Below are 19,888 nucleotides of genomic sequence, written 5' to 3' on the forward strand. Positions count from 1 at the left end.
GAGCAGCGCTGGGCTCTTCAAATCAAACAGTATCCCATATTCTTGATTTTTACTTTACAAACACTTCTTGTAATGACTAACTACTCCTGACATTTTGGAGATGTTTGCTCTTTATACAGTAAAGTTACAGCTGGATACAAATAACATCAGGCTGATCCTGCCACGATTTGTTCCCCCGGTTCAAGTCACGGACAAACAGGATCCAACAGCTGTTTATGTTTTTAAACCCATTTTGCACAGAGAGGCATTTTTTGAAAAATGTATTGATGCAATGTTGAACATTATTACAGAGGGGAAAAAAACTACATGTAAAATAATCACACCGTGACGCCTCTGCCTTTGTAAATAGAGGGACAGTAACTGTGTGTTTATGTAAGCTTGTAAAACCTGAAGATGGAGACAAAATACTGTTAATCTGAATATCTGCCATTTTGCAATTCATCTCCTGTAAACAATAACGTGGCGCACAGCTGTTGCGTGACCAACTCTGTATTCCTCGTCCACACGTAAACGCAAAAAAGGAGTTTAAAATTTTTTCGTTTTCAGTGATTCGAAACGCCGTTTACGTGGACGAAACAGCTGCGTTTTCAAAAATACCCGTGTAGGTGTAGACGCAGCGTAAAAGGGTTAGTAGTTTATTTTATTACTACCTGTCATTTATTGCTGATTACTTGTATTTGCTTAATTGTTTACTAAATGTTTGAGGTGTGAAATAAACAGCAATGGAGCAAAATATGGGCGCGTGTGGTTGGAGGATGTGTTTGTGCGTGTGCTTGCGGGGGGGCTTAGTTTCTTGGAAAACTAAGGGGGGGCCCAGCAAAAAAAGTTTGGGAACCACTGGTCTAGGGGGAGTTCTTTCTTCTTCTCGTCTTTCCTCATGTTGTGCATTTTCCATTGTTATACCTCTCTGACCTGTATTCCCCATGTGATTTTTGTGTAATGTATGTATGGTCGGAAGGGTAAGATGGCGCTGGCACAGCTGGCAGCCTTAACCCAACTTCCCTCGGGATGAATAAAGTATTATCAATCTATCAATCAATTATTCAATTCAACTTTACTTATACAGCACCAAATCACAACAACAGTCACCTCAAGGCGCTTTATATTGTAATGTAGACCCTACAATAAATATTATGTGACTGAAATACTGTAACTGCAATAGGTTTGTGCATGATGCAGTGTATGCCTCTGCATTTAAAAAAGTGCATAAAGCACTTTGGTGAGAAGCAGTATGGCTTAATACTGAAAAAGGGAACGACACATGGGATTCTGACAGTGTTGATGGAGAAGTATAGATGAACTGGGAAGAAGCCACACAGTGTTTTTGTGTATCAAGAGAAAGCATATGATCGAGTGCCAAGAGAATAGAATAGAATAGAATAGAATTCAACTTTATTGTCATTGCACATGCACAGGTACAGGGCAACGAAATGCAGTTTGCATCCATCCAGAAGTGCTTTAGTGATATAGATATATTACAATATATATTAGCAATAATATAGATATGTGAGTATATTACAGAAATGGGTCTATTATGGTATGTTATAATGTACACGGTATGAAGTATGTTGTGAATATTCTATAACTATAAGTATGTACAGGCTGTAGTGAGTACAAGCTATGTACAGGCTATGAACAGGATATAAATATGAAAAACTATACAGAATATGAAATAAATAACTTTACAGAATCTGGGATATACAGCTATACAGAAATGGGAACTATGCAAGTTGTAAACAGTTGTAGGATTACAACTTGCATAGTTGCATAGAACTGTGGTGCTGTATGAGGAAGTCAAGAGTGGCAGAGAAGACAAGTCAGACTCGTGCTGGAATAAGCCAATTGGATTGCCTCAACAATCCAGTGGGAAATGCGTTTTTTTCTAACGGGCTTGCCAAGATGTGGTTTAGCCCAGGAAACAAACAGCTGATCCGACCTCCTGGAAGCCTTCGTTCTCTCTATATAGGTACATAAAGCCCTAACTGGACAGAGAGCATGTAGGCGCTCCTGTTCAGGGGAGGAGAAAGGAGGAGGGCAAAAAGCTTCCAGCTCCAATGGGGTGCATTGGAGATAAGGATTTTTGGGCACAAAGGCCGGATTTGGCCTGAGTGTGCCTCTAGAGTTATCCCGCGTGAATCGGGTGCACTCTTTGTGTACTGACAGCGCATGAATATCACTGACACGCTTCGCAGATGCGAGAGCCAGGAGCAATGCAATCTTCAAAGACAGGATTTTTATTTCCACCTGGTTTAGTGGTTCAAATGGTGGCTGTGAAACTGCCCCCAGCACCAGGGATAAATCCCACGTGGGAACGAGAGGTTTAGACACCGGGTGGAGCCATCGTGCCCCTTTCATGAAACGGCAGACTAGCGGATGATGGCTCACTGGGCCATCCATGAAGCCCACATGGCAGGCTGAAATGGCTGCTAGATATACTTTAATCGTGGAAAAGGCCTTTCCTTTATCTAACAGTTCTTGGAGAAAGGAGAGAATTGTTGTCACGGAGCACTGAAAGGAGAGAGTGTGAGACTTTCCACACCATTCCTCAAATACCCTCCACTTGTTCTCATACAATGATCTTGTGGAGGGGGCTCTAGCACTCTGAATAATAATAATAATGATGGATTGGATTTATATAGCGCTTTTCAAGGCACCCAAAGCGCTTTACAATGCCACTATTCATTCACTCTCACATTCACACACTGGTGGTGGCAGCTACGGTTGTAGCCACAGCTGCCCTGGGGCAGACTGACAGAAGCGAGGCTGTCATATCGCGCCATCGGCCCCTCTGGCCAACACCAGTAGGCAAGTAGGGTAAAGTGTCTTGCCCAAGGACACAACGACCAGGACAGAGAGCCCGGGGATCGAACCGGCGACCTTCCGGTTACAGATACGCTTCCCAACCCCCTGAGCCATGGTCGCCCCTTAGTGGCTATAACAACCTCTCACGGGCCAAGCCCACAGGGCAAGGCGCTCAGGGTGAGGGTGAAAAATCTCGCCCCTGGCTTGGGAGACTAGGTCTTGTCGGAGAGGGAGAGGCCAAGGTTCGCACCACAAGAGGAGCATAATCTCCGCTAACCAATGGGACCTCGTCCACCTTGCGGCGATCAATATCCTTGTTAGCCCTCTCTCTCTCTCTCACTCTGGTTAGAGTGGGAGAAATTAAGGCCAGTGGAGGGAACGCATAAAGCAGAGCTTGTGGCCAGTTGTGAGCTAATGCATCTATCCCTAGCAGAGCCTCCTGGTCCCTCAGGGAAAAATACAGTGGACACTGAGCGTTCTCCCTCAAGCCAAACAGATCGACCTGTGGCTGGCCAAAGCGGGTCCAGATTTGGGTCACCACATGTGGGTGCAGGGTCCAGTCCCCGTACTGCGGGTTTCCCCTGGACATTAAGTCTGCTCCCAAGTTCAGAGCTCCTGGAATGTGAGCAGCTCTCAGTGACAACAGATTGATGCTGCTCCACATGATCAGTCTGCGAGCCAGCATGTGCAAAGGACGGGACCGTAACCCGCCCTGTCTGTTGGTGTTGTCTGTTCTGATCAGAACATGGTGGTTTCTCAACAGGGGAAGGACGTGTCTCAGTGCTAGAAATGCTGCTAGCAATTCTAGCCAGTTTATGTGAGCACCCCTCTGTCGTGAGTCCCAGCTGCCACTCACTGCTCTGCCCTCGTGAGTGGCACCCCAGCCCGTGAGACTCGCATCCGTGGTCACCACCTTCCTGGTGGTGACAGCCCCCAGTGACACCCCCTGAGTGAGAAATGTGGAATTTCTCCAACAGTGGAATGCTGCAGTGCAGTCTGCTGTCACTCTGATATGGTGGTGGGTATGGCGCTTTTGATTGAGTCTCAGTGATGCAAGCCATCGCTGAAATTCCCTCATATGCAGTCTGCCTAGTGGAAGTCAGTGAAGACGCCATTAATCCCAGCATCTGCAGGCATCTTCTGAATGGGAGATATCTTCCCTCCTGAAAAATGCCGGCATGTGATAGCATTTTTTTACTCTGTCCACAGAGAGACACGCTCGGTATGAGGTGGAGTTTAGAGCTATTCCTATGAAAGAGATGGCCTGAGCTGGCTGCAGGACACTCTTTTGGTAGTTTATGGTGAAACCCAGAGCCATCAGATGATCCACTGTCAACCTGGTGTGCTGTCTGACTCTGATATCAGCAGCCAATTGTCTATGTATGTTGCTATGCAGATGCCCCGCCTCTTCAGTGGGGCTATGGCTGCCTCTGTGCATTTCACAAATACCCGAGGGCTCAGTGAGAGACCCAACGGCAGGACCTGGTACTCGTACATTCTGCCCTGAAACGCAAAGCGCAGGAATTTTCTGTCAGGCGGTTAAATAGGGACGTGAAAATATGCGTCCTTCAGGTCTCTTGATGTAAACCAATCGCCTGGGCGCACTACATGCAGCAGAGTGGTGGTCGTCAACATCCTGAATTTGTATGACCTCAGATACTGATTCAGAGCCCGTAGGTCCAGTATCGGACACAGTCCCCCTCCCTTCTTTGGCACGAGAAAATACTTTGAGTAAAAGCCGCATTGGCTGTGCTCCTGGGGTATTTCTCGTACTACTCCCTTTGATAGCAAGGCAGTTATTTCTTCTTGCAGGATCCTGGTTGATTCGCCTTTTGCAAGAGAGAAAATCACTCTGTGAAATCTGGGAGGGGTGGTTGCGAATTGTAAACGATAGTCTCGCTCTAATGTCCTCACAACCCATTCTGGCGCAGCGAGAGCTCGCCATCTCTCTATTCTTGCTGACAGCGGCCCCAAAGACAGGCACTCCACAGTAGACGGGGCTCTGGCTCCCTCTTGTGGCGGAAACTGGTCCTGCGGGCCAGATCCGACTGCGCGGGCGGCCCATGCTTGACCAGTGCTCATGGGGCCGGACACCACTGAGGGAATCGACCCCAGTGGTGTCTGGGTGCGTGGGGGCATTATGTTTTTCAACATACTCTGTGTTTTTCACACATTTTTCCCGTGCCCTTGGCAACATGCCTGGATGCAACGGGTGAATTTTTAATAAACAGTGTGTTTTTGTGAGACTGTGACATGCTTGATTCAGTTGAACAGTGTCTCGTCATCTCTTTGTTGAAATGCGCTCTGTGGGATCCAACTCGAGTCCCAGGCGCTGAAAGGTGGAGGCAGAACAAATTTCTCCGAACGGGCTCCGGAACTGAGCCCTGGAGTGAACTTGGAGCCCGGGCTGGTCCGGCTCCGATCTCCCCGTGGGGGATGTTAGGCAGTCCGCTTCTTCTTGCAGTCCGACTTCTTGGCTGGTGGTGGGGCACCCTGAGTGGCAGCAGGCGGGACATGTTGTGGTAGATGCTGCCTTTTTTAGTGCTAAAGTCCATGATCCATAAGTTCCTTCGCGTAAATGGGATCGCTGGCTAGACCCTCTGTTATTTCCAGCGCAGGAGGTGCCCCAGGGCTCCACAGGATTTTCTCCCTTTGAGTTACTGTTTGGCAGGAAGCCGCGGGGGGTGTTGGACCTGATTAAAGAAAACTGGGAGGAAAGTCAGAGGCTGGCTGAAAAGGAGAATCAGCACGACCTGGACCTGCAAGCAAAGCTGCTCACTTTGGGGAGGTTGTCACAAGAAAATTTGCTCCAGGCCCAGGAACATCAGCAGCGCTTGTACAACAGAGGGGCTAGGTTCAGGCAATTTTTTCCAGGAGATAAAGGGTTGTATTCCTCCCTTCTAAAACTTCAAAGTTACTCACCAAGTGGGGAGGACCTTTCATGGTCACACGGCGAATGTGGGACGTAGACTATGAGGTGGTATGGTCAGACAGAGGTGGAACCACACAGATATTTCATGTTAACCTCCTTAAAGCATGGAGAGAGGCTGAAACCACTTCTCTGGTTAGCCTGGTTAAGGAAAGAGAACAGTTGTGGTCAGTGGTGCTGAATTCCTCTATTCCTGCCTCCCTCCATTGAGATGACCATCTCACACAGGCCCAGAGAGCGGATGTTGCTGCATTGCAACAGCGGCTTGCAGAGCGGTTTGTTCTTCTCCAAGCACAACAGACAGACTGTGAAAAAGGAATTGGCACAAATGCTAAAGCTGGCAGTAATAGAAGAGTTGCACAGCGCTTGCTGTAGCCCCATAGTTCTTGTAGTGAAGAAGTATGGGTCTATACGGTTCTGTGCTGCAAGGTGAACTTGGTCTCATGGTTTGATGCTTATCCCATGCCCTAGATGGATGAGCTCCTTGACCGGTTAGGCACTACTTACTTTTTACGACGCTGGATTTAACCAAGGGCTACTGGCAGATTCCTTTGTCTATGGAAAAAACGGCCACCCAATACGGTTTGTACGATTTTGTCACACTTCCGTTTGGCTGGTTTGGAGCCCCTGCCACTTTCCAGTGCCTCATGGACCGGGTGCTGCATCTGCATATGCTGCCGCCTACCTGGAGGATGTTATCATCCATGACAACACCAGAGCGGAGCATGTGTAGCAGGTGGCCGCAATCCTGGAGTCCCTGAGGCAGGAGGCACTCACGGCCAACCTAAAGAAGTGTGCAGTTGGACTGAGGGAGTTACAATATTTAGGGTACCACTTGGGAAGCGGGCAGGTACGTTCACAGATGGATAAAACAGCAGCCATTGCATCTTGCTCGTGTCCTAAGACAAAAAAGGAGGTGAGGCGGTTTTTGGGGCTGGCCGGTTACTACCGCCAGTTCGTGCCCATTTTGCAGAGGTGACCAGCCCCCTTGACAGACCTCAGCCGAAAGGGTGCCCTAGATCTGGTCCGGTGTAGGAAGCAGTGCAAGGCTCCATTTGTGCAGTGGAAGAAAGCTTAACGTCAGAGGGCTGGGGGCTATTTTGTCACAGGAGGTAACAGCTGGAAACTGTCAGAGTGGGATGCCGGGTACAGGACCATGGAAAAGGAGTGCTTGGCCATCCGGTGGGTGGTCGACTGCCTATGTTATTACCTCCTGAGCCACCGTTTCACCCTCTGATCACGCGCCACTGCAATGGCTCCACCGCATCAAGGATGCCAACACCCGGATCACACGGCGGTATCTGGCCCTCAAGCCTTTAAAGTTCAAAGTGACTTTACTGGAAGCAGGGGTGCAGATGATCCTGGCAGATTTCCCCTCCCACTCTAGGGGGAGGTGGGCGCGGATGGGTCCCTGCCCTAAGTTGGGTGGTGGGGGTGTGTAGCGGAGTGTGGTTGGTGGCTTCTATGCAGGGGAGGAGTGGAGCAGTGGGTTCAGGGTGTGGTGTCAAGGAAGGCTCCAAGCCCTCCTGGGTTTTAAATGCACCTTAGAACACACATGCATCAACACTACAATGAGCGGGTGGAGGGAGGTTTGGAGTCTTCTCTCACCCCCATTCTCTGCGACCTGCTGGAGCAGGGGGGCTAGGACTAGGAGGAGGAGTTGGCCGTCCGACTGCGGTCTGGAGTGTGGAGCCTTCCTGCTGCTGCGGAGTCGGGGCGGTCTGCCTCCCCCCACCGCAGGGAAAAGGGTAACACCACCTGGGTCTGGGTGCAGTTCCCCCCTCCAGGGGCGGGGGCACCTAGACCCGGTTTGTAGAGTACGCTTGGGGAGTGTGATCGTGTGTACAGCGTCTCTTTATGTCTGTCTCCACGTTGGTTGAGTGTGGAGTAAGTGCATATGAGAGCATGAGGGTGGGAATTCAAATTAGAATTTCAACTTCAAATTCAAATTTTATTTGTCACGTACACAGTCATACACAGTACGATATGTAGTGAAATGCTTGGACAACTGCTCGTGACCTAAAGAGAACAAAAAAGGAAAAGGCTATGAATAAGATAGGAAATAAATATGAAAAATTAAAAAGGGTAAATTTAACTAGGAAGGAATAAAATATAAATTAAGGTTAAAAATGAAATAACTGTACAACACAAATTAGAATGAAGGGTAAATTTAACTGGGAAGAATAAGATAAAATATATAAATTAAAGTTGAAAATAAAATAACTGTACAACAAAATACACAATATAGAACTATATAAGAATGTATGAAGAAATCTAAATATAAATAAATATATACACAATAACAGCAGCTGTACAAGTATTAACCGGAAATGAAGAATATAGTGACCAGTGTTGTGCAAAACCAAAGTCCAGAAAGTCCAGTGTGTGTGTGTAAGAACCATATGTGTGGGTCAGTACTGTGTGGTGGTGTGATTGAGAGACCGTATCGCCTGCGGGAAGAAGCTCCTCCTCAGTCTCTCTGTGTTGGTCTTCAGGGAGCGGAATCGCTTTCCTGACCTCAACAGAGAGAACAGTCTGTTGTTGGGATGGCTGAGGTCCTTCACCATCTTCCTGGCCTTGGTCCAGCACCGCCTGCTGTAGATTGAGTGCAGGTCAGGGAGCTCGGAGCGGATGGTGCGCTCAGCTGACCGCACAACCCTCTGTAGAGCTCGTCTGTCCTGCATGGTGCTGTTCCCGAACCAGGTTAAGATGTTTCCCGCCAGGATGCTCTCTATGGTGCACGAGTAAAAGTTCCTGAGCACCTTGGAGGGCAGTTGGAAGTCTCTCAAGCGTCTGAGGTGGTAGAGACGCTGTCGGGCCTTTTTCACCACGGTGTTGATGTGACAGGACCATGACAGGTCCTGCGTGATGTGAACTCCGAGGTATTTGAAGCTGTCCACTCTCTCCACTGGGCACTCGTTGATGACGGGGGTCTGGTAGTTCCTCTCCTGCTTAGTGCTGAAGTCCACTATCAGCTCCTTTGTCTTACTGACGTTTAGAAGGAGGTTGTTCCTGTGGCACCAGTTCTCCAGATTCCTAATCTCCTTCAGGTAGGCCGTCTCGTTGTTATCAGAGATCAGGCCCACCACGACGGTGTCGTCAGCAAACGTGATGATGGTGGTGGAGCTGGTAGTGGCCACACAGTCATATGTGTACAAAGAGTACAGCAGGGGGCTCAGAACACACCCCTGGGGGGCTCCAGTGCTGAGAGTGGTGGAGGCTGAGACATGTCCGCCCATCCTTACTGCCTGTGGTCTGCCAGTTAGGAAGTTGGAGATCCACTGACACATAGATGAGCTGAGTCCCAGATGCTCCAGCTTGGTGGTGAGTGTGGAGGGAATTATGGTGTTAAATGCAGAGCTGTAGTCTATGAAGAGCATTTTAACATAATTCCCCCTTCTAGTGTCCAAGTGAGTGAGTGATGTGTGGAGGAGATGAGAGATGGCATCGTCTGTGGAACGATTTGGACGGTAAGCAAACTGTAGTGGGTCCAGTGTGTCTGGTAGTGAAGAAATGATGAAGTCTCTGACCAGGCGTTCAAAGCACTTCATCACTACTGAGGTGAGGGCTACAGGGCGATAGTCATTGAGAGAAGCAGGGTGGGGTTTCTTCGGGACAGGAACAATGATGGACTCTTTGAAGCATGTGGGGATCACCGACTGAGATAAAGAGATGTTGAATATCTCAGTGAACACAGGAGCTAGCTGGTATGTGCAGTCTCTTAGGATACGACCTGGGATGCCGTCTGGTCCTGCTGCTTTCCTGGTGTTCACTCTCTTGAAGGCTCTCCTTACTTCATGCTCGGAGATGACGAGCACGTTTCCGGTGCTGGCAGTATCTTCCTGTCTGCAGCCGTTAGCGCCGCTAACACTAGCATTGTTGGAGACCTTAGCTGCAGCCTCGAAGCGAGCATAGAAAGTGTTCAGCTCGTCTGCCAGAGTCACGGCCGCGTTCGTCATACCGGTTGTTGGTGCTTTATAGTCCGTTATTGTCCTTAGTCCCCGCCACAGGCTCCTAGAGTCACTCTGTTGGAGTTGTGACTCTAGTTTCCTCCCGTAGCGCTGCTTCGCCTCTTTCACCGCCCTCCGCACGTTATATGACGCGGCTTTGTACGGGTCCATGTCCCCCGTCGTGAGTCCCGTGTTGTAGGCAGCGGTGCGGGATCTCAGAGCGTCGCGGATGGTTTTATCCACCCACGGCTTCTGGTTGGGAAACGTTGTGATAGTCTTTGTCTCCACGGTATCATCCGCTAGTTTCCCGATGAATCCCACAACCGCTTCCGTAAACACGTTGACGTCATCGTCGGAGCTGTTTCTGAACATGCCCCAGTCTGCGTCATCGAGTGCGTCCTCTAACGCGGCCACCGATTGATCCGTCCAGCGCGCGACCTTCCTCTGAACCGGAACTTCCTGTTTCAGCCTTTGTTTGTATTTTGGCATGAGGAAGATGGCGGCGTGATCAGATTTGCCAAACGGGGGGCGGGATTGTGCCTTGGATGGATGTTTGTATCTGTGTGTGCCTGTATGTCTGTGTCTATATGTCAGGTTGGGTGTCAAGCGCCACCTCTCTGGGGACATCTCAGGCCCTCCAAGGTTTGGAGGCCTATCTCCGCCCACCACCACTTCCCCTGCCAGTGGCGGACCCCCTCAGACATCGGTGCGTTGGTGGTTCTTTGTGTCCGGGGATGGGCGTCCAGGTACACACCGGCTCACTCCTTGGCGGCTGCTTATCGGGGCCTGGAGCCTGGGGCTCGCTCGGGCCACTTCGGAGGTGGGGTGCCCCCGGCCTCTCGGCCTGGGGCTCGGTCACTCAGGCGCAGCTGGCTGCCGGCGGAGCTCACGGGCGCGTCACTGCAACTCCCCCTGGCTTCTGCTCCGCGGCTGCTGAGTGAGCCCTCATCTGGGACTCTCCTCAGCTCTTTCCGGGACAGTGGCACAGCTGCCCCTCTGTTGGTCTTCCTTGGTCTCTTGTGTTCTGGGGGCCTCTGGATGTCTGGAGTTTTGATCTCCTCCACACCTGCTTCATGCCCTGGAGGACGGGGCTGTGGCCCCCCCCACACCCTCTAGCAGATCATTACATGAAGGAACCTTTTAAAAACAAGCGCGTCCATGCTCACAGGTGTACACACGGGTGATCACACCCACAAACTACACCCTTTTTGGCTCCTACCTCAAAGCACACTGTGTTCTGTTGATCTTATGTGCTGCACAATAATGTTTAATATTTAGTATTTGCTGTCATATTCCCATATATCATTGTGATGTTGTTTATTCTATTACTCTTGTTCTCTTCTGCTTGCTTTCTTTTTTCTTTGTCAGCAGGTGACCCAGATGATTGATATATGCATTTTTTTTCTCTGCCCGTTCTGTTGGTTTTTGTCTTTTGCCCTTCTCCCCCGTCCCTCTTCTCAGCTGTTTCTCTTTCCCTCTTTCTTTCTCCCCTTCTTTCCCCCAGTCAAGTCTGTCCCGTATTCAGCAAGTGAAAATAAAATAAACAATAAAAGGTGAATCAAATGGACCATTACGGCAAGGCTGGGATGGTCAGTTTGGTAAAGTAAATCCGTTGGGCATCTTTCTTTGCCTTTAGACAATAATTCTGATGCAAAAGAGCCAAACGGGACAGGCAAAAAAAAAAAAAAAAAAAAAAAAAGGAAGGCTGGTTTTCGCAGCCGGTGAGCATCATCTAATCATGCATTCTGTATTTCAGAAGCAGCTGGACTGGAGAGGAGAGAGAGCTGCTGGAGCAGAGAGCCAGCTGCAGTGCTGCTGAGCATTGTGCACTGCAAAGTGCTGAAGCGCAGAGACCGCAGGTCATTTGGGTTACAGTTAGGTTTAGGATAAGGGCTAGGGTTAGGCATTCACTTTTGATGGTTAGGTTTAGGGTAAGCGGCTAAGGAAATCATTATGTCAATTAGATGTCCTCACTAAAATATAAAAAACAAGTGTATGTGTGTGGTTGTGTAGGTGTGTACGCAGATGCTTGAGGGGAGTGTTTAAATGTGTGGGGGTAAAAACACCAGGGGTGGGTTTTGATTATCGATTTATGGATATTGATCTCGATGTCCTGGACTGGAGATCCAGGACAGTAGATATAAAAATATAGATATGTACTGATAAGTGATCAGAATTATAATATTTCTGACTGTCTGAGGCAAAATTTACCTGATTCAAATCGAATCGTGGATCGAATCAATTCAGGACCTTGTGAATCGGAATTGAATCGATTCTAGAAATCAGTGATGATACCCAGCCCTAGTAAACACATGCGCATGCTTAGAATTTTACATCTAATAATCTCTCAACTATTAAAGTAACTGGTGAGCAGTAAATAAAAACCAGGGACAATTTTACTAACTAAAGAAAGGCACATTGGTCCATTAATGTAACCAAATAAACAATACATATTGAATACCAAAATGACTAAACTGACTAAAATTAACTTGCATCTCATTGTGTTGGAAAAGAAGCAAATGCAAAGACAGAAACATCCATCATGTCACGTTTATAAATGGGTGTGACTTTAAGTTGAAGGCCAATATAATATACCATTGTAAAATTTTAATAAAACAGAAAACATTAGAATATGTTGGTTTCACCTGAAATATTTATTTAGGATCGCTTTTGGAAGAATCAATTTAAACAACCCATCAAACCACATCAAACCAGGAGTCAATGGCAAAGACTGGGTACTTGTTAAAAAAAAGAACTACAAAAAAACATCTGAGCAGCATACTAGCTAGACATGAAAAAATATATACCCACCCATTCCCCTAGTGTGGTTGAAGTCCCCTGTCACTATTTTACAGGACCGTCCATCTCCATTACAAACACCGCAGCGGTCCTCTTTAGCAGATGAGCCAATGATGCTGTCACAGCCGATTTTCTGTCCATAACAAAACAAAACCCAACTGTAAAATGGAGGAAGTACATTACAATTTACATCTTTGTATGCATATGTAAAATTATATCCTTAGGTCAACACACAGCAGTCGCCAAAAGGATTGTATATTACCTTGAGCATGGAATGAGTTTACCACAATATTAACAGATGAAATAAATGATATAATTAACCATAATTTAACAGTAAATAATTGAGGTCTTTTTATTGTTTTTATTGTTAGGACTGAAAAAGAACAGGAATTTCTTAGGTAAACAGAAACTGCAGCCCATTAAAAAAAAGATCAATATTAATTAGTCTATTTCTTTGCCTCTCTCCTAGCATGCCATTACTCACATGCCAGGATTTAAAAAAAACAAGCCTCCCACTATGGCGTCATTTTTGTGCCACTATTCTGAGCGCACGTAAAAACTATTTGCAGGTGCAAGTGTTGCATTTTGAGGAGAAATTTATTTTGAGAGAAGAAAAGCTAAATTTGAGTGAACAAACTTCATTGCTGCCTGCAAAAAATGTATTTCAGTGTTTGCTATTATCCACACAGACACAGCAGCCCCTCTCGCTCAGTTTTTGCATTTGCGCTCGCTCGCAACGTGTTGCTCACGCTCTCAACATTTCTGCCCGTGGACGTTCAACTCTTTCTCTACACCGTTATGTTTGTGCCACAAAACCAGCCAATCACAGACTTGGATGCAAAAAAATCTGATTGGTTGTTTTGGTCTCCAATCAGCTCGAAATGACGAAATGCAGCATCCCAGAATGCATTTCGTCCAACACTCAAACGAGGCAGTGGCGGAGGGACGCACAATGGCGGAGTTTGAAATATTACTCTTTCTGGATCACAAAATAAACTTTTAAAATATTTTCAGTCGAGAATGGTGCTGCGTAAACTTCAAATATCTGCTCGATTCATCAAGACATATTTGCAAAAGTGCTCTAACGTTTTCGGAGATGCCTGTTACCCACCAGACATCTCCGAAAGTGGTCAAGGCGCGGCTCCCGGCACATCGTTTTCACATATTTCACACATATTTTCACGGACCGGCCTTAACGTTTCGTGAATAAATACAACAAAATAAAATGATACGACCAAAACAAAAACTGTGGTATTTTGAAAATATAATAATCAACGCAAATTCACGGCGTAATTGTGTAACTTTATTAGAAGTGTCCTCCTGAAATGCGCCAACAACATTGAGAGTAACATCCTCCTCTCTCCCCCTTTGGTCGATATGGTAACGCCTAAATATTTATTTCAAAATAAGACACACAACTACAAAACAAATGTAAAGTACGTGAAAATTAGAGATGGACCGATCCGATATTACGTATCGGTGCGATACTGACCTAAATTACTGGATTGGATATCGGAGAGAAATAAAAAACGTTATCCGATCCGAAGTATCACAAAATCACCTCACAAAAGGCGCTACTTGGCCTAACCCAGCTCAGCGCATCAGAGCAGTATGTGATAGAGCTGCTGTTGTCTGCAAGAAATGTCAGTGGTCTGGTGGAGCATTTGGAGCCTTGCTACCTGCTTCCAAACCGCAGCATTTCATCTCAGAGAAAACTATCCCAGAGAAGTAAAACAAGTGTGTAAGTGCATCTCTGAATGTTTGCATAGTATTTCAATGTTTACCTTAACAACTGATATATGGAGCCACAACTGGACTGGCCATCGGAGTTTCATATTGAGGCGAAAAGGAAGCGATTTTTCCCGTACATCAGCTAGAATGAAAAAAGGCACAAAGCTGGAGTTATTCTGTCTTTGCTGCACAGCTGCCTCTTCTTCTCTCATTCTCTCCCCTCCCTCCTTGTTGCTACTTCAATTAAGAAACTGATCAATGATCAGCTGATTGGCTTTTCTGTCGCAAGTCCCGTCTTACTTATTTGTTTATCGCCCACTTCACGCCAGAAAGAGGAGACCAGCGGATAAACAGCAGCAGCACGTTTGATCAGCTGTTGTTAGAATTGATTTAATATTAATTTCTAGTATCAGCTGATGTTTGCTGGAGCCACAGCTGTAAAGCTGCTGGTCATGATGTCGGTTTGGATATGTGGTGAGAGGGAAACATGAAGATGAAACCAGGAGACGTCCTTACTGAATCATCAGAGCTGAACAGTGATGGAGAAACAGGTTTACCTTTTAGGTGACAGGAATGAGTTGAAGTTATGAACTGTTTCTGAGAGACAAATAACACCAGGATCCTTTTTTATGTAGCTGACAGCTGGTAACTGTGCAGGGGCGGGTCTAGCAAAGTGTTGCCAGGGGCCCAGGTAGGGCATTAACAGGGAGAGGGGGGCACAAGGAAATAATTTTCTTTGTTATTTCATTAAAAATGACTAACTTTTAATAAATAATAATTCTCTTAATCTTAACCAAAATGGTCATCTGATTACATGTATAGAAGTCCATTACTGTATATAGTAACTGTTAAGTCTAATATACACTAAGCTATAGTACTTGTACCATCTGTGCAGTCTGCAGTTCTGTTGAAGAAAGATGTTGAGTCCATTTAAATATTGTAGAAAAATAATTGATTTCTGTGTATTTGTTTTACACATGCATTAAATTAAAGTTGATTATGTTGATTAAGCATTGTGAGGTAGAGGGTGGGGGGGTGGTTCCCTAATATTGCTGATGGGAAGTGGTAATCCTATTAGTTAGGCTGTTTAATATTTCTGCTAAGTGCTCTTTAAGAGACCAGAGTAGGGAGGATGGTGACAGGTAAGACTTAAAACGGTCCAGTTATGAAGCTGAACTTTAATCTCAGCCAAACCGATTTACTCATGAACAAATCAAACACTGAAATAAACCAAACATTAACATTTAGCAGTTATCTAAGTGACTTATATATCGTGTTTAACCCAAGTAGCGAAAGACCGCAGGGGGTTTGAAAATGATGTGCTGGGAGTCTGCGCCTTGACCACCCAAATAGCCAGGGCTGGACTGGGACAAAAAATCGTCCGACTACACCACCAGGTGTTACAGGAAAAACCATAAAGCCTTTGAACTAAAACAAACGCTGTTGTGACAGTGATGTACACTGTCTTGTTGGTATATATGTAGGATTTGTATACAGTGGATCACCTTCATGTTTCCAAACCAATATCATGACCAGCAGCTTTACAGCTGTGGCTCCAGCAAACATCAGCTGATACTAGAAAGTGATATTAAATAAATTCTAACAGCTGATCAAGCTTAAACGTGCTTCTGTTGTTTAGCGCGACATCTGCTGGTTTCCTCTTTTTGGCGCAAAGTGGGCGATAAATAAACAAGAGAGAAAAGCCGATCAGCTGATAGGAGAGGGAGAGAATGGGAGAAGAGGCAGCTGTGCAGCAAAGACAGAATAACTCCAGCTTTGTGTCTTTTTTTTCCATTCTAGCTGAAGTACGGGACGGATCACGTTCCTTTTCACCTCAATACGGATGTGTTGTAATTTCTCCAGCCCACAGTTGATCATGACCAATTGGCTAATCCACCACCTTTCATTCTTTATACCGTTACAAAAACAAACAAACAGAAATGAAAAATCACCATCGGCCCACCGGTATGCCCAATGGCCAGTCCAGCTATGCGCTCAGCTGGTGTAGTATGTCACAGTGACATCCCAAAGCTTTTTTTTTTGCTCGGGAATTACTGAATCTATCTAGAGCTGGGAGGTCCCCAGAAGACAGAAGTCACGAATGGAAAGAAGTCAAACTGTATGTGGTCTATTTCATCACATATGTGCAATATTGGATACATATGTACCTGACATCTTCCATTAACACACAGGTCCACCTCATACGGTCCACAGGGAGTCCCATCCATTACTCTGTCAGCCATCAGAACTGGGATGTCTCGGCCCACTGGGCTGCAGAACAACATGCATGGCTTATCTGCTCATAAACACACACAAAATCCAGTTGTAAGATGTATGCATGTATGACAGTCAAGTCTGATTTTGAGCTGGTGTTAATTCAAAATAATAGAAATATTAATGGCATGGTGAACTGGGTTCACAAACAATGACTTCTAAAAGTATTCAGTGACAGAGTCGTGTCAGCTTTTAATGTATTGCTGCCTGACAGGCTGAAGATCACAGGCATCCAGTACTGATTTCTGTTGATTACATTATGTACTATAGATGATGAATTACTCACAGAAATCTTTCTAGAATTTGTAGCTGCAGTTTTTAAACTGATTGGTGAAACTCAGCCTGGTACCATCCAACCTAATTAGTTTCAATTGTTCTTTGTACGGTTTCTTTTTAGTACCACTTCATTTTCCAGCCATTTGTTTTCCCGATAAGTGTTGCTGCCATCAAATTAAAAGTAAGCTAATATTTTTCATGAAATAGTAAAATGTCTCACATATTTCCTGTGTTCTCTTAGGAATAAATTACATGTTTGCTCAGTTTTATTGGCATTTTACACAGCCTCCTTTTTTTCTTTTGTGGAATTGGGGATGTACATTTCTACATTCAGTATAATTAAAAAAATACAGGCAGCTGCCAGTTCTATCCCTTAGCTGTCCAGTAGATACACTTATGGTATCAATTTAAAATTCCCTTCGCTTTGTTCTCAAGTTATCACATTCACAAGATTTTCAGCTAAGGGGTAAAAACTGTATTCAGTGTTATTCTGGAAAAACGAGTAATGTAGTTATTCAGAAAAAACATGACTGGAGGACTTTACCTAACAGTTCTGTGCATACAGTGTGAGCTTTTACTTTTTACACTCCAACTGGAGTGATTTAAGTGGTTTTTCTTACCTGTTCTGTACCTCTGGGATCCAATCACCCAGGGGTCTAGAGCAGGGGTCCCCGAGGGCCGGTGTCCTGCAGGTTTTAGATCTCATCCTGGGTCTACACACCTGAATCAAATGATTAGCTCATTACCAGGCCTCTGGAGAACTTCAGGACATGTTGAGGAGGTCATTTAGCCATTTGAATCAGCTGTGATGGATCAAGGACACATCTAAAACCTGCAGGACACCGGCCCTCAAGGCCTGGAGTTGGGGACCCCTGCTCCAGAGGATGCTCTCACATTTAACTTATTTAATATATTTGTGCTGGCATCCAAATCAGTTGAGTTGATTGGTTTGCCCCAATTCAAAACTACAATATTTTTAAACGAATGCCTCGTACACAGCAGTGTACCCATCCCAGACTCAGTACTGGCTTGTTAATGGCTAAAACTGTGGGAGCAGATATTGGGATAAACAAAGCATAATCCAATATGATCCATTAACCTAACCACTCATGTTACTGACATTATGGATTAAGAGTTACATATGATATATGTCACGGTGCTCTGTGACCCACAGTTCTCTTTATGGTCTTGTGCTTATGTTATAGTTTCAGTCTTTAGGTTTCTGTCTCGGTGTTTTGCTGGGTCTCACTTGTTTCGTGGTCTCCGTGCTCCACGCTCTCCTCTGTCAGTCTCCATGTCACAGTGTCAAGTCCACGTCTTTGTGAATGTGTCATGATTCCTGTTTGATTTTGACACTTCCTGTGTTCAGTGTTTTCACTTTTGCTTCCTTGTCTTATTATATGTAATTAGTCCCAGCTGTTTTTCCCTCATTATCCTCTGTGTATTTATATAGCGCCAAATGACAACAACAATCACCTAAAGGACAACCTTTATAGTACTCTGACTGTTTGTCAGCCTGGCTACAGAGCTGAAGAGAAACCTGGGGTTGTTCTTATTTTCTTCAATCAGTGATGAATAGTAAGATGTTCTGGCTTTGCGGAGGGCTTTCTTATAAAGCAGCAAACTATTTCTCCAGGCTAAATGATGATCCTCTAAATTTGTGACACGCCATTTCCTCTCCAGCTTACGAGTCATCTGCTTTAGGCTACGTGTTTGAGAATTATACCACGGAGTCAGGTACTTCTGATTAGAGACCTTAGTTTTCACAGGAGCTACAGTATCCAGAGTCGTACGTAGTGAGGAGGTGAAATTATTAACAAGATAATCGACCTCTGTTGGAGCAGCGTTCAGATAGCTGCTCTGCTCTGTGTTGGTACAGGGCATTGGAGATGATAACAGTGGGTGGATTATATTCTTAAACTTAGTTACAGCGCTTTCAGAAAGATCTGCTGTGATGAAGCCTACTCCTCCTGATGAATGTTATCAGGAAATGATCAGACAGGAGAGGGTTTTCGGGAAACACTGTTAAGTGTGTGATTAAATTGGTGGGTGGGTTCTTTTACATTTTGAGAGAAACCAAATGAGTCTATTAACGAATGCCGTGCTGAGGCTGTCATTTTTAGCATTATTTCAGCGAGAACTAAATCAGATAAAAAGTCTGAGAAATCAGACAGAAACTCTGTGTAAGGCCCAGGTGGACGATAGATGACCACAAATAAGATTGGTTTTTGAGTTTTCCAGCTGTGGTGGACGAGGCCAAGCATTAGCCGCAGGGGTCCAGAGAGGCGTCAGCCACGTCTGGACCCCAGAGTTCTTGAATCCATTCAGCCTGTTCAGTCGTCTGTCTACGCTTGAAGCTCAGCCGGGCAGTCTTAGCCTCCTGTCTCCACTGAGAGCTCAGGCAAGCCAACCCAGCCTCCTCTGTTGTCTGCTGGGGAATTGGGCGAGCTTATCCAGCCAGCTACTTACTCGGCATTGCTGTCCGAGCCTGAGAAGTGTCCTGAGTGGACTGTGTGCACTACGCAGCTCCAACCAGCTCTGTCTCTGCCAGAGGCCTCCACACCGTCTGGTTCTGATTCAGCTCCGCTCGCACCACACATGACAATATATGATTTGAAAAGCATTGCCATAGTTTTGAAACTGACATCTGATGCCCAGACATGCTTCCAGACAAATTTATAAACTGCCGATGTGCTTCAGAGTTTTACAAACACACTATTGAAAGGCACTGATTGTAATGATTGTAACTGTGCAGTACGACGTTCTATGGAACTCACCGTCATTAACAATAGCAGTCAGCATGCCGCCCTTCTTGTTGGCTTGTTGGTTATAGGATAGACACTGCAAATCTCTGAAGCTGGGTGACCCCTTGGGACAGGGAGGGGCTTCACAGGCCTTGTGTTCCACACTGGCCTGTGGGCAGTGTCGCCCACCTGGACCAGGTCTGTGCCCACACACACGCACACAAACACATACAGTGTGAACACTTAGTTTAGAAAACAAGAAGACTGGAGCGTTAGTATTAAAGTAACACATGTAAGCATTACATACATTTCATAATGCCTGTAAGGACCTTTTTAGTACTAAAAGCAGTATTTATTTAAACCTTATTCAGTAGATTAATACC

At 45.8% G+C, this 19,888-nt stretch overlaps 1 protein-coding gene across 1 annotated transcript in view; it reads right to left on the reverse strand.

Moving 5' to 3' along the window:
* Window positions 1–19,888, reverse strand: part of adamts17 (ADAM metallopeptidase with thrombospondin type 1 motif, 17) — a 100,215-nt gene that overhangs the window by 23,706 nt on the left and 56,621 nt on the right. Inside the window, exons 13-15 of the mRNA XM_080884375.1 lie at window positions 19,539–19,705; window positions 16,380–16,507; window positions 12,493–12,613 (exon numbers count right to left, since the gene is read on the reverse strand). Of these exons, the coding sequence (XP_080740501.1) occupies window positions 12,493–12,613; window positions 16,380–16,507; window positions 19,539–19,705 (416 nt within the window). The remainder of the gene's footprint in view (window positions 1–12,492; window positions 12,614–16,379; window positions 16,508–19,538; window positions 19,706–19,888) is intronic.

The sequence above is a fragment of the Rhamphochromis sp. 'chilingali' genome, assembly GCF_963969265.1.
Source record: "Rhamphochromis sp. 'chilingali' genome assembly, chromosome: 6".
NCBI lineage: Eukaryota > Metazoa > Chordata > Actinopteri > Cichliformes > Cichlidae > Rhamphochromis > Rhamphochromis sp. 'chilingali'.